Genomic DNA, 14,389 nt, shown 5'->3' on the forward strand with positions numbered 1-14,389 from the left:
ACCCCCCTCACAACCTAAATGTGCACAGAACTTTAGATCAGCGTGCTGTGAGGGACCCAGTGTTTGAGTTGTAGAAACCGGAGCGTTTACAAAGCAAAGTGTGCAGCGGCCACAGGATCAGATGCGGTAAAACCCTTCATTACCTGTGGGACCACAGTTCTTGAATCTGGGGTGTCGGGCAACCGCCAGCCACATTTCCAAGCTGTATCTCTGTACTCACCACTGGTGACAGTTACAGTAATGCAAACTCGTCTTATGTTTACTCTACACAACTGAAATTGCAAATTGCATGCGATACATCCCGCTGCCCAAGGCAGACAGATAAATGTCGGGTCTACCACCTCGTTGGTCAGTGAGACCAAGACACTGCAGCAGCTTCTGCCTTCTCCCCCCGCAGCCTGCTGCAATTCCGTACCCCAGCGGCCTCCAGACCTTTGGAGTCTACCGATGGTCAAAGAGAGACTCGGGGCTCCAACAAGGTCACTGCCAACTTTCAAAACCTTTCTATTTTGCCAGGTTAGAGTTAAAACCAAGCATCATACACCATCAGAATCATCTCATAAAAGGAGGACTATTTTTCACACCAGGAAAGTTGGAAATCCTTGGCCACACACTAAAGGCTATGCCTTTACGCTGAACCGTTTAGCTTTAAGAACTTCCACGCCACTGAATTCACTTATTTTCTTTTCTGGCAGATGGGTGAAAACTTCTTTGTCATACTTGGGAACCACTGGTTTAATTACCTTCAGGGAAAAGAAGTCTAATCAACAGAAAAGAAAGGCAAAGAGGGATAATAATGTGATATTTTTAGGCACAATGAAGGAGGAAGTGCTTGTTTCCTTTAAAGTTTCAAGATCTCACCAAGATGGATATGTTTTTAATACTCTAGATTAGATTAGCTCAGGCCACTCTATTTTTATAAATTAATCTATCTTACTTGCAAAAGAACTGTGGCCTTGCATTTTCACTCTTCTGTTGCAGAGGGGATTAATGAAGTCTTTTCTTACCTTAGTCTTCCTGCATCTACTGGGTCTTAACTAATTAGTAGAATACAGAGGTCATCTTTCTACAAATTGTCATGCTTCCATATGCTGAGGATTTCTCTCCGCAGATCTGCCTTGCTCTGAAATATCACTGGCACATTCCTAACAAGACTGAAACAGAGCAAAGTGAAGTTGTGTCACACTGTAGGTTCTTTTAAATAGATGGCAGTCCCGTGGTAAGAACTGTGCGGGTCAAATGTTGCGTTTTGTACCCACAAGTAAGTGTCAGAAAGTAACCTTGAGTCAGCAGCGCCTTTGTCATGGAGGGCGCTGGGGCCGTAGGGATGATCCAGGAGGCCTGGTGCGCTCTTGCGTCGTCTGGTGAACTCAGATCAAAGCCGCCTGGAGAGGTCACTAGAGCTGCTGTGCTCATACCTGTCACCAGTGTGTACAGAAAGCCCAAGTGTTGCCCAGAATGCAGTGGTTGGTCCTTGAATGCCTTTGATCCTTATCTAGAAATTCTGCTAGCATATGTCATATAATTGAGGTATGGCCTTTTATTGCTGCAATTAAAACTTTTCAAATGCATTATACTATCTCAACCCAAGCTAAAAGTCCTGACCATTGTTTAAAAAGTGAGGTTAGGGATTTGTCAGATGCTGTGGTTGACTTTAGGGGCTGCCGCTCCCACACCCTCCCGCAGGAGATTTCTCTTACTTTTTTTCATTTACATCTCGCCAAACAGCATAATGGTCTTAAAGTTTGTTTAGTCCTTTGGCTTCCTTTATCACATAGAGATGGCAAACATTCTGTTGCTAACTTGAAGTGGCTCCAAGCAGCAAGACGGGGAGGATATTAAACCAGTAAAAGCTTATCAACTGATTCATTGATATGCTGTAAATTCCAGGCTTTTCACTTGGCTTTTGAGGGCGGCCGTAAGTCAACACATTAGTAAGCAATTGCTGACATCAAGATGGATGCTGAGAGGGGCCTCCTGGGCAGACAGAGTTCACCTGGGCCCTTTTGTTAGGATATTTTTTTTTACTGTTTAGCCAGGATGTACTTGTAAATGACCAGTAATTGCTTTATATATCAATAACCTGAATTTGTAATGACTTAATTTATCAAATATCTGAAATGTGAGACTTAAAAAGAAAAATATAAGAAGATATTCATTTTTTTAATTGAAAAATGTATGTATTTTGTCCATAGAATTAATATTAACCCCTAGTTTGAAAACTAGACCTCGATCGTCTTTGCATGTGTGGTGCTTGCCTTTTCAATCAGGGAAGGCCTCTGACCCGTGTGACAGTGAGGCAGTAAACAGGAGAAGAAGGATGCTAATCACACAGGAATTCGACATTTAAGAAATATTTCATAATAGCTACACTTAGGACACTGCTCTGACCTGGCCACGATAGGTAGTCCGTAAATATATAATGATTTAAGTTTTTAAAATATTACCCTTGCTAACTTTCCAATACTTGAAGCACAAGAATAAAGACAGTCACATCAGTTCACTTTTAGAAATTTGCCATAAATATAAACTGAAGGATTTTCGGTATGTTTATTAACAAGCTAACGTCAATGTTATAATTAGAAGCCAAACGTTGATGCCTCACTGAATCTTGACACGGCAGGTTCCTTCAGCATCATTCCACGCAGACACTGTCCTTTTTTTTAATCCCCACAAAGGAACCTGTACTGCAGTCCTTTAGAATATGCACATTAGGGCATGTATGTGTCTCCATTTCTAATCTATTGCAAACTCAAAGTCGACATTTTTTATTGAACGCTAAGGGCCTCGCCAAGATGAATCTAAGGAACGAGGAGATAAGAAATACACACAGGAAAAAGGTATGAGCATCCAGCCGGTGACAAGTGTCAAGCGAAGGGGCCAAAAGTGCTCTCTGGGCGTCCGGAGAGAGCGCACGTCCAGCCCCGGCGCGGGGGACGCACGGCCGTGCAGAGGTCGCAGAGACGGAGGAGCATGACCGTCATTCGTGGGCTGAGTGAGTCTGGCCAGACCGGAAGATCCCTACGGCAAAGTAGTGCCTTTCCTGAGGAGAGGCGGGGCCGAGGCTGGGGAGAAGCTGGCATCAGCGATGGAGGGCGAGGTGGGGACGGCAGTGTCCCCTGCAGGCGGTGAGGGTGAGGGAGCAGCTGGGGGCGCCTGGCCTACGCCTGCCCGCTCCTCCTCTGCCCCTGCACCTCGCTGTCAGACCCTCTCTTCCGCACCCTCTCCCGGCCCCACCCCGCCTTCCTGCTGGGTTGGGCGCCCTGTCGTTAAAGGAACAAGAGGTGCCCCAGCCCGGCCCGGCCCAGGCTCCTCTGGGACCCATCTATGCTTTCTATCCCTCACCCTGCCACAGCTAAACGGCAGGGTAAAGGCAAAATTACTTAGCTTAGGTTGAATAACCTGCATTTTAAGTCTTTAACCACCACTGCATATAAAGGGGATTGTTATTTTTCTCATTTACGACATGCTTTCCATTTAAGCCGAGGAAGAAAGCATGGTCGTTAACGAGTGTGAAAGTGATGCCAGGTGTGGCGGACAGGAAAATACAAACGAGCAAACCTGCGTCCGGCACTGACCCTGCACCTCGCCCGTTCAGAACGTGGTTCCAGGTGGGGAGCGGCTGTTTTCAAGCGGCCTCTGCAGACCCGAACATCGCCCCGGAGCCCCTGCCTGCTTCCCCACCAGACTCACGGCCTCCTCTGGGTGCGCCCCACCTTCCTGGAGGGAAAGAGGCAGGAAACACTCTTTGACAACGGTATCAGTTTCAACCAGCCGTGTCATGGAGAAACCCCGAAGAGACGAAGGGGCAGGGAGCAGACTAAGGTCGGAGGCCAGCGTGGCCGGCCGGGCGCATTAAGACCCGCCCTCCACAGAGGCACTAGCTGCATCTGCGAAACTGACGAGCCCGTTTCTTCAGCAAGTGTTTCTGCTGTGTCCCCCGTAACTGGCATACAGAGCGACCCACAGACAAACAGAGGCGGGAACCCGGGGACCCAGGGAGAATTCTGCACGGTGGGCCAGCGTTGAGCGCAGCACTCCCAGCGCCTGAGCTGACAGTGAGAAGGAATGGAGGCGGCCTGCAGCGCAGGGAGGCGACATCAGGGACTGTCCCCACTGGGGCCACGTGGGACCCAGCGGCGTGCACACCAGCTCCAACTCAAGCCGTGAGAACTCACTTAACGTGTAGGAAGAGCACCACAGAGATACCTCGCCACACACGTGACATTAACATATATATACAGAGAGGGATATATAAATACTCGTGGCCTCCACATTTACTCCGTTGCTCTCTTAAGTGACCTTTGAAAGCTCACGGGGACACCTCACACTTGGGAGTTGGGTGGTTACGTCTCCAGGAATGATGACTAAAGCTGTGTTAAATAACTTTGACTCAAAGATTAATCGGGAAACTTCTATGATGGCAGTTCTCAAGCATGAGTGAGCATCAGAACCCCGTGGGGGTTGTTAAACCACAGACGGCTGCTTCCTACCTGCAGGTTCTGACCCAGGAGGGCTGGGCTGGCCCGGGAGTTGGCATTGCTAACAAGTTACCAGGTGACGCAGATGCTGCGGGTCCAGGGACCTCACCTGAGAAGAAGCATTGCGATCCTTTCACACCAACCTGTCTGCTCCAAGTAGCACTTCTGTTCAGAACTAATTTGAGAACATACCTCACAATCTGAGACACTCTGGAACAGAATGTGATCCTTTCTATTCTGAGGTATAATTTTGGAGGAAGAAAAGACCTTACCTTACAGGTCTAAATGGGAAATATCTCACACTTCAAGAAAACCCAATTTACAGAAAACGTGAGTTATAAAACATTAATTGGAAGGCAGCTGTATGCATTTCCAAGTAATTCTTCCTTTTATAAAGTATAGGGAACTCTTCTACTTTCAATAATTTATTTGGAGATTATCAGGTATTTGAAAGGCTGACGAACAGAGAAAATGAAACACTGCCAGCTGGAGCCCATAAGCTAGGGTCCAGCTGCCAGGCAAGTGTAATTAGAATCAGCAAGAAACAGAACTGGATTCATAGATGGAAAAGCTTCTTCCTCCAAACCTCCAAGTATGGCTGAAAATCAACTGCATGCAAAACCCCAAAACACAGGTGCCTGGATTCAAAGCCCGTGGGCCGCCTGCCGTGTTACAGCACGGCCTTTCCCTGAAACCCAGCACGCATCCTGGTTAACACCCAGGGACCAAGGCTGGGCAGGCTCACTCACCACAGCTGCTGCCCGCTGCCCGCGCAGGCTCGAGTCTTCTTGCAGGACAGATGGGAATTGGAAGGGAACACCAGGTCCGTGAAGGCAACTTCTAATGGAGGTGACTTACACAGACATGGCATCCCACCAGGTTATCCACATAAAAACAAATGAACAGACAAACCGCGCACACGGGATGTCCAGTAGAGTAGGATACTTGAAATGGGAAAGTCCCCCACGTCCATGGAGAACACGTTCCACGCATCACGCTCCTAAATGACTGCGAGGTTCGATGGGCTGAGTTCCTTTCATCCTGCCCAGTTCCGTGAAAGAGCCACAATCTCTCAACCAGGACACTGCTAATTGCTGAAACAAACACACCCCTAATTTCAGCGACTGAAAATAGAAGCTTCAGTGACCTGAGTCACAGCGTGCCACCCTGTGAGACACAGATACTGTCCCCCCACCATCCTTTTGCCCTACCATCCCCTGGGCCTCAGAGACCTGTGTGTCCAGCCCAGAGACCCCATTCCCATTGGAAACGCTGTGTCACGTGGCCCCACCTAGCACAGGGGGAATGGGGAATGTGGTTTCTGGATGGGACGCCAACTTCTGCAGACTGCTCTGTGCTGGGGAAGGACGAGCAAGACAGCCATCAGGTGACAGCCACCACTGCCACACCCTTTAAACAACAGATCACCCCTACCACTTACATCAGTCTTCAAACGTTTAACAAAGGAGCTATCGGAGTGGCCCTGGCTTGGCTACCTCTCCGTGCCCAGACATGACGGTCACTCCTTTCTAGTGTATGTCTTTCTGAGCCACCAGGCCACGCTGTCCAGTGCAGGGAGCCACAAGCCACCTGTGGCCGTCCAGTCCAGATGGAGATGGGATGCGCGTGCACAACACGCTCGGATTTCAAAGCCTTTCAGGAAGGAAAGAATATAAAGATCTCAGTAGCTTATTCAACTGATACATTTTGAAGTGATAAATATTTTGGATACGTTGGGTTACGTAAAATATTAAATTTAATTCTACCTATTTAGAAACTTTTCTTCATGTGGCTCCTATAAATTTTAAGATTAGACATGGCTCACGTGACATTTCTTGCGGACGGTGTTGATCTAGACTAGCTGGTGAAGTCTTATATTTCAGAAAGTTCTAAAGACAATTATACTAAAAGGGTTTTTTCCAAGTATATCATACAGCACTTTGAGAAGACCAGGGAGAGAAAAAAAATAAGACCAAATACATCCCTATCCCCAAATCTCTTTAATAAAAACCATTTACTCCTGTGCCCCAGCTGTTCACAGGCCTTTTTCTTTTCTTTAACTTTTTATTGGAGTATAGTTGATTTACAACGTTGTGTTAGTTTCAGGTGTAAAGCAAAGTGAATCAGTTATACATATACATATATCCACTCTTTTTTACGTTCTTTTCCCATATGGGTCATTACAGAGTACTGAGTAGAGTTCCCTGTGCTATACAGTAGGTCCTTATTAGTTACCTATTTTATATATAGTAGTGTGTATATGTCAATCCCAGTCTTCCAATTTATCCCTCTCCCCTCACCCCCTGGTAACCATGTTTGTTTTCTAAATCTGTGACTCTATTTCCGTTTTGTAGATAAATTCATACTGAGTGAAGTAAGTCAGGCAGAGAAAGACAAATATCATATGATAGCGCTTGTATGTGGAATTAAAAAGAAAAGGGAGGGGGTACAAATGAACTTGCCCAGTCTTTTCTCATAAGATTCCCTCAACAGCGAACGTAACTTGCCCAAGGTCACTCAGCTAGTAACTGAGAATCTGGATTTGAACCCACAGTGATAATCCAGGTCTTTACAATGTAACTGAAATCCATGAAACTCTTTTTCCTTCCCAGCCCATCTAAGGAGGCCAACTTCTGGAATCTTGAAGCCCTTTGGAATCACAATATCACTCACCCATCTAGGCATCCCTGCTAATGTGTATGTTCCTGAAAAATCATGCAGGACTTATGGGAAAATGGGCAAGCCATCTAAAACCTGCGCAACTGTAACCAAAACACTAACAAAAACCCTAAAAAGTTTAAGACGTTAAATTTCTAATAAACCAATAACTATACGACCTTGTCTTTTTAAAAAAGGAGTGGATGGCATCTTGATGGAAGGGTATACACAGAAGACTTAAAGATTCCTAATTTGGGAGATTACAATTCACAGAGATCAGAGAGACTCACACGGTAAATATTTCCAAAGGCCAGACTGAGTCCAGAGTAGGGAGGCTGGAGGCTATCACTGTTTCACTACTTTGCAGTGAGCAACTGTTACCACTTAACGGACCAAAAATGCACACACTTTGGTCCATCTGGGGGAAGTCACACACGAGTCCACGTACCTCCCACGTGATCTAGGCGTGTTGCATTTTACGGATCACAGGTGAGGGAACTTGCACTGCAAATGCGTGCATTCCTCCTGGCCACTCTGGCTCTCGCTGCCGTCAGGAGGCCACAGCCAGCAACTCACTCATTTGTCCTGAGATCACTGTGCTTTTCTAAATCTTTTTGTATCAAAATACAGACTTTTATAAAAGGACTGAGCTTGGCGGAACATTAGAGACTGTATTTAAGGCTAATACTTCTAAAGCAGAACAAAAGTTTGAGATAAAATGTAACACGCTGTCTCCATATTTACGCTAGCGGTGAAAACAGGATTTTAAGGTAAATCCTGAAGGTGCGTTCTGTAGCAAGGGGACATACAATTGTCCACAAACTGATTAACTCAGCTTATTTTTTGAGGTCCTTAGGCAAGGGGTGGGGTTCAAGTTATGATTTTAGAGCTTGGTGAGAAAAGCAGAATGAGTAACCGGTTTGAAAGAAAGAGATAATCTTTCTCTCGGAAAGATTACTTTCTAAATGTTTTTTAAAAAACATATTTTAAAACGTTCACACTAAAATGATCATTCACAATCTGCAACCACAGGGGAAGATGCTGTGGAGCAAGGGGAAGCGAAGCAGCTCTCATTAGCGATGGCCTGGTGGTGGCCCCAGGAAAGCGGCACGGTGCAGTGACCATCCCTGTGAAGACTAGAGTAACTGGTACCAGACCAGGATGACCATGTGACTACTTGTGCAAAATTCTAATCCTTTCTCCTCTCAACTTCTCATCAATGTATTCCCTGCTAACAAGCAAGGCTTACAACCAGGTGCCCCGTTCTGGTAAAATCTCTGCACCAATTCTCTGGACTTGGAGTGATTAAGGAAATCGCCGTGTGTCTATTTCCCCAAGAAATACTATTCAGAGGCAGGGCCTTAGGGAAATTAGCAGGAAGGGTGGTCGGGACTCAAGAAGGGGCTTCCCTTCAACCTACCTCCAGAACTTCTCACTGCCTGTGAGTAAGTGTGCCCCCGCCGTGTCCCCAGTTCACAGAAATCAGCCACCGCCTGCTGTGCTCTTACCACACGGACATAGACGAGCTCTTCTCAGAGATCGACCACTGCCTGGCCCTCAACCGCAGCGTGCTGCAGCAGCTGGAGTACACATGTGGCCACGAGCTCACGGAAGAGGACTGGGGGAAGATCCAGACACAGGTAGGCTGTGCCCGGGACAGGGCAGCCAGCGGCTCTGCAGTGCTGCCTGGGGGGGCACCCACCGGGGGGGGGGCCCGGCCTGTGCCCACAGCACGTGGGGCAGTGGGGCCCCAGGACCTTCACCACCCACTCTGGGGTGAGCGCCAAGGCCCTTGAGTGTGAAATTCCGCTTTGATGATGGCATTTTGTGAAAGCGCCGAGGGAAAAGGCCTCCCCACATGCTCCTCCCCCACCCCCCGGAGCTTCCCCGCAGGTCCCAGCCTGCCCTCCTCTTGCATCTGTAGGAGCCGTGAAAGAACGACACTCCAAATCCCACAGAGGAAACACTTGCTTAGAAAATCACAAAAAGAGGAAAATGTATAAAGAAGTTTAGCAGCTACACAGTATCAAGAATTTTGAAAAAGACTACTCTTTCTTGCCTAATTAAAAGAAAATCTATATTATTAATGTTCAGCATTTTATAAACTATTTGTGTTTCAAAATGGGTTATCCCAGGTGGGTTTCTACCCTTTCCATTTTTCATAAGACTAGCAGAGTACGTATATAATTAATGCCATTTTAACACAGAATGAAGTGTCTTCATTTTTAGAAGATCCACGTCTGTCAGTATACAGCTCTCACTCAAATTTCCGGAACTTCCTATTATGATGAAACTAACAACCTGCGTGACCAACTCCCGCGTCCTTCTGTGTTGCAGGCCCTGCCGGGGACAGCCCCGAGCGCTCGTCTGCCTCAGCCCGCTCTCCGTGGGCAGCCAGGCTCACCCGGCGCCCTCATCACAGCACACAGTCCTCCTGTCCTGCTCACACGTGTTTCACCACACGTGTCTCCTTGCTCTGGAGGAGTTCTCCTTGGGGGACAGTTCTCCGTTCCACGTGTGTCCTCTCTGCCACTCTTGCTATCCAAAGAAAATTCCTGAATGTTGAATTCACAGGAATAAAATTATATAATTCGGGGGGAAAGGTTTACGTTAATTTTGGTGGTTGTACTTAGGAAAGCTAACGATATTTTAAAAGCTGACAACCCATCCAATTTTAGTCTTTATAAAAAGAAAACTTCAGATTCATGAGTTTAATCAGTTGAAGTAAGTGAGGCACGGACTAAAACCTTCTGTCTCAGAGGTTCTGTAATTTGCTGATTTGCTCTGCGTCTAGTGGGCCAGCTGGAATTGCTCGTAACAGTAAAGGGACTCCCTTCTGACACAGTAGCCTGGCTCACTGGCCCATTTCCACAGCGGTTCTGATTGGCCCGCAGGGGGGCTGCCGGTAGGGTTACAATACTCTGTCTTCCCAGGCCTGGCCCACACGCGGCTGGGTACTTACCTACAGCTAGTGTCGACCACAAGCTAGTAACCTAAAGGTCCTCTGCCGCTCCTAACTCTTGCTTTACTGTTGTACTTCAGCACTTTGAATATATAAACCCAAGATATGAAAATAAAATATTCAGTGGTTTCAACATCAGAAAATAGTAAATCACATAGTAATGACTTAGAGCCACATACACTGTTTTAGTTCATACGTGAAGAAATCCACGAAATCTTCCTGGGAGCCTGGTCACTTACAAGAATGAAGCGCAGCTGTGATGGTGAGGTGCCCCAGCTGCTGGAACAGATGAGGCCCAAGCCTCAGGGACGGACAAAGCCGCCTGTTCTTTTGAACCGCAGCCCTTCGGCAGCGGGTGAGGGCTGAGGGGCTTCTCTAAGTGGACTCTGGCTCGTGGCCCATGGCTTGTGGCTCTGCCTGGGCTCCCCAGTGACTCTCCCATGTGCTGAGGCAGAGACGTTTGTGGCCACGCCGGGGCACCTGGCACACAAGACTGCAGCCACAGCTAACTGCAGGCAAGGAGACAGGAAGCCCGGCCTGGGAGGGAAAAGACAGACAGGTTGCCAAGGCCAGGAGCAGGCCTGCCAAGGGTGCAGAACAGCCCCAGTGTCGTGTGGGAGGAAATACTAAATGTATGTTCCTATTTATTTTTTACCCCATCCTTTTAAAACACTCATCTGATATGTTTTACTTATATATAGCCATACACATGTACATCATTTAAATGAGTAAATCCACATATATTGGCGTGTGCTCACTTTTCAACGGTGGAGTTATAGGGGGCATGGACGTCAGGCTGGCTGGTTATCAGGGAAACTATCACAGAGGAGCTGTTCTGATCTGATGTGACTTTTACAAAATTTGGAGACTAACTTGGAGAATGATTTAAAGAGTGAGCGAACACTTCTGTTGTGAGACAGCAGAGGGAGGCTGGATCCCAGACCTCACTTTTCCGTTCAGAAGGCCCACGAGGCAGAGCACAGCCATGCGGTGAAGGCTGGGTCAGGCTGATTCCAGGCCCCAAACTGGAATCTGTGGGGAGAGTCCAGGGATGCCCAGGTCACTCAGTGATAGTAAGAGGCCCCTCAGGGCCATGTGTGACCATGTCCCTGCACTCCTGTCCCTGGGCACGATGGCTGGGTGTGGCTGCCCAGACACCCGGCAGTCCTGCCTGCTTTCGGAACCCATTTCTCAAGCCTTCCCACTGAATCTGTGAGCTGTCAAAAGTCCTTCCAGCAAACTCTTTTCCTGCTTAAGTGAGCACAGCCCGTCTCTGCTCTTTGCAAGCAAGTACTCTACTGACTAGGCCTTAGTTAACTGTAGAAAGCGGGCGCACAGGGAAAATCAGTGAGGATGGAAATCTGGGATTGGTCAACACTGGGGAACATGGCAGTGAAAACCCCATGAGTGTTCAGGGGTGAGTCTCACACAGCTGCGAAAGTCAATGGCACATCAGGTAATTCTCTTATTGACAAGTCTTCTGGAACAGCATGCCCAACAAAGCCTTGGGGAGACCAAGTTACAAGCACAGAACAGTAAAAAAAAAAAAGCACTTCAGTGGAGTAGCTGCTTCTCTGGACGGTTTGAAGACGACAGCACATTCTCAGGTCAAGCCACGAACACCACGCGGACTTTTCTACGATTACATCACAGCCTCTTCAGGTCTCATTTGAAAATGGGTCGTTGTCCAAGAAAGAGTTGGGGCCCTAAGCAGCATGCGTTTGGTGGAGGACTCACTTGGGAGAGGGAAAGTCTGTGATGCTATTTAAATCCGTGTATAATCCATAAATTTCTGGAATTATTTACAAATACCATTTTTACCTTTCCAAGTGGTTGGGTATTTAGTTTATCATTTTGATTAGCAAATCCCGGTTTTGTTTCATTTTATCAGGGAGTATGATTTTATCGTCCCACTGCTGTAAAAATGCTTAGGACAAGCAGCATTTATCACTTATCTGTTGGATGGGGTCCGCCTGCTCTGTGGTGGCTCAGCTGGGCTTGGCTGCAAACTGGGCCTGAGATCCAGATGTGCTCCCTGAGCTTGGTGAACTTGGCTCCTGGCACCTGCAACCAAAGAGCTCTGATGAGCACAAGATAGCACAAACCAAGGTGGAACCAGAGAAGAGAAGGAAACAAGAGGACTTCCCTGGCGGTCCAGTGCTTGAGACTCCTTGCTTCCACTGCAGGGGGCACAGGTTCGATCCCTGGTCGGGGAGCTAGCGTCCTGCATGCCGTGTGGTGCAGCCGAAAAAGAAAGCAAGCAAGCAAGCAAGCAAGCAAGCAACGAGCGGTAGCAAGAGAAGGCAAGAAGGAGGCTGAGCTCCACTGGATGAACACCCCGCCCACCTGAGCTAGCAATGGCCCCAAACAGGAAAACCATGTGTTATGCGATTCCTCCCGTCCGGGAGTTAAAGAGAGTTCAGGGAGAAAATGGCTGCCCTCTCTCTCTCTTCAGGAAAAGTGCCTCCTCTCTCTCATTTTTTGACTTGGTAACTGGGGTGGCTGTGGAATACGGCTCGGATCTCCTTTCAAGAACACCGGCCGTGGGGAGCCAGCTGGCTGACGTTCTCCAGCCGCTGCCCCTCGACGTCAGACTCGGAGCTCAAGCCAAGGCCACGCGCCCCCCAGGCTGCTCCCGAGCACTTGGGGTCCAGACAACCCACACCAACAGTCCTCCCATCTCACAGACCACCACTCCCCATGCTCGCCTCAGACAGGGCTTTTCCCACAAAAAGGCGGCTGCATGACATCATAAACAGATGGTGTTCACTTTGAGGTCCCAAGATGCAGTGGTGAGTTTCATGGGACAGATCTTGTAAAGTATTCCTCATACAGGCCGATGACCTCACACCGAGGTCAACGTGTACTGATACACCTCAACGGACAACAGGGTGTGGACAGGTAACTCCCTCCCGGGGAAGCTGAGAGCCCGCAGAGGACACGCGAAGACGAGGCCCCGAGTCCGCCCTGAAGTGAGCGCTAACGGCTCCAGAGTGCCATGGGGATCTCACCTCTTATTCTAGTGGCACAAACTCAGATGCCTTCTGCGGCCAAGCCATGACAGATAAGCGGGAAAGCAGCTGGTTACTGATTAGGATCCATGATCCTGAAACACGGAACTTAACGTTGCCAGATTATCTCATTTTTAAAGACACTATCTCTCACTCAAAAGACATTGAGGCCTTTGACTCTGATGACAATATGGTACTGGCATAAAAAGACAAATAGATCAGTGGAGCAGAACAGAGAGCCCAGCAATAAACCCACGCATATATGATTGAGAGCGAAGGATATACAGTGAAGAAAGGAAAGTCTCTTTAATAAATGGTGCTGGGAAAACTGGACAGCTACACGCAAAAGAGTGATGCTGGACCCCAGTCTTAAACTATATACAAAAATCAACTCAAAATGTACTTAAGGACTTGAACGTAAGACCTGAAACCATAAAACTTGTAGAATACACAGGTGGTAAGCTCCTTGACATAAATTATTTTTTGGATCTGACACCAAAAGCAATACAACAAAAGCAAAAATAAATAAACAAAAAATATAAAATAAACAAGCTTCTGCAAAACAAATAATCAACAAAATGAAAAGGCAACAACCTACAGAATGGGAGAAAATATCTGCAAATCATATATCTGTTAAGGGGTTAATATCCAAAAATACACAAAGAACTTATACAGCTCAATAGCAAAAAAAATCCCAAATAATCTGATTAGGAAACAGACAGAAGATCTGAATAAACATTTTTCCAAATAAGACATACAGGTGGCCAACAGGTACATGAAAAGATGCTCAACATCAGTAATCAACAGGAAAATACAAATCAAAACCACAATGAGATATCACCTCACAACTGCTAGAACGACTACTATCAAAAAGACAAGAAACAAGTGCTGGTGAGGGTGTGGAGAAAAGGGAGCCCTCCTGCACTGTTGGTGGGAATGTAAACTGGCATAGCCACAATGGAGAGCAGTATGATGGTTCCTCAAAAAACTAAAAATAGAACTACCAAATGATTTAGCAATTCCACTTCCGGGTATGTATCCAGAAGAAATGAAATCAGGATCTCCAGGAGATGTCTGCATCCCCATATCCACTGCAGCATTATTTCCAATAACCAAGTCATGAAGACAATTTTAAGCGTCCATCAATGGATGGTTAGAGAACATGTGGTATGTAAAATATTATTCCTCTGTAAAAAGGAAACTCTGCCATTTGTGACAACATGGATGGAACTTAAATCCATCACACTAAGTGAAATAAGAGAAAGACAAATACCATA

At 47.1% G+C, this 14,389-nt stretch overlaps 2 protein-coding genes across 14 annotated transcripts in view; one reads left to right on the forward strand and one right to left on the reverse strand.

Annotated features, from left to right (window-relative positions):
* RNF32 (ring finger protein 32) overlaps nucleotides 1-9,453 on the forward strand; it is a 38,764-nt gene extending 29,311 nt beyond the window's left edge. The window contains exons 8-9 of one of the 2 annotated variants that reach the window (XM_073810140.1): nucleotides 8,612-8,779; nucleotides 9,064-9,453. In XM_073810140.1, the coding sequence (XP_073666241.1) occupies nucleotides 8,612-8,779; nucleotides 9,064-9,072 (177 nt within the window). In that variant the 3' untranslated portion in view covers nucleotides 9,073-9,453. Of the gene's footprint in view, nucleotides 1-8,611 lie in introns of both variants that reach the window. The other variant, XM_073810139.1, reaches the window with a different exon arrangement.
* Nucleotides 9,454-11,542: 2,089 nt separating this feature from the next.
* Nucleotides 11,543-14,389, reverse strand: part of LMBR1 (limb development membrane protein 1) — a 154,226-nt gene continuing 151,379 nt past the window's right edge. For all 12 annotated transcript variants that reach the window (XM_073810134.1, XM_073810135.1, XM_073810136.1 and 9 more), the window contains one exon: nucleotides 11,543-12,165. In XM_073810134.1, coding sequence (XP_073666235.1) covers nucleotides 12,053-12,165 — 113 coding nt within the window. In that variant the 3' untranslated portion in view covers nucleotides 11,543-12,052. The remainder of the gene's footprint in view (nucleotides 12,166-14,389) is intronic.

Source organism: Tursiops truncatus, chromosome 9 (genome assembly GCF_011762595.2).
Source record: "Tursiops truncatus isolate mTurTru1 chromosome 9, mTurTru1.mat.Y, whole genome shotgun sequence".
Classification (NCBI taxonomy): Eukaryota; Metazoa; Chordata; class Mammalia; order Artiodactyla; family Delphinidae; genus Tursiops; species Tursiops truncatus.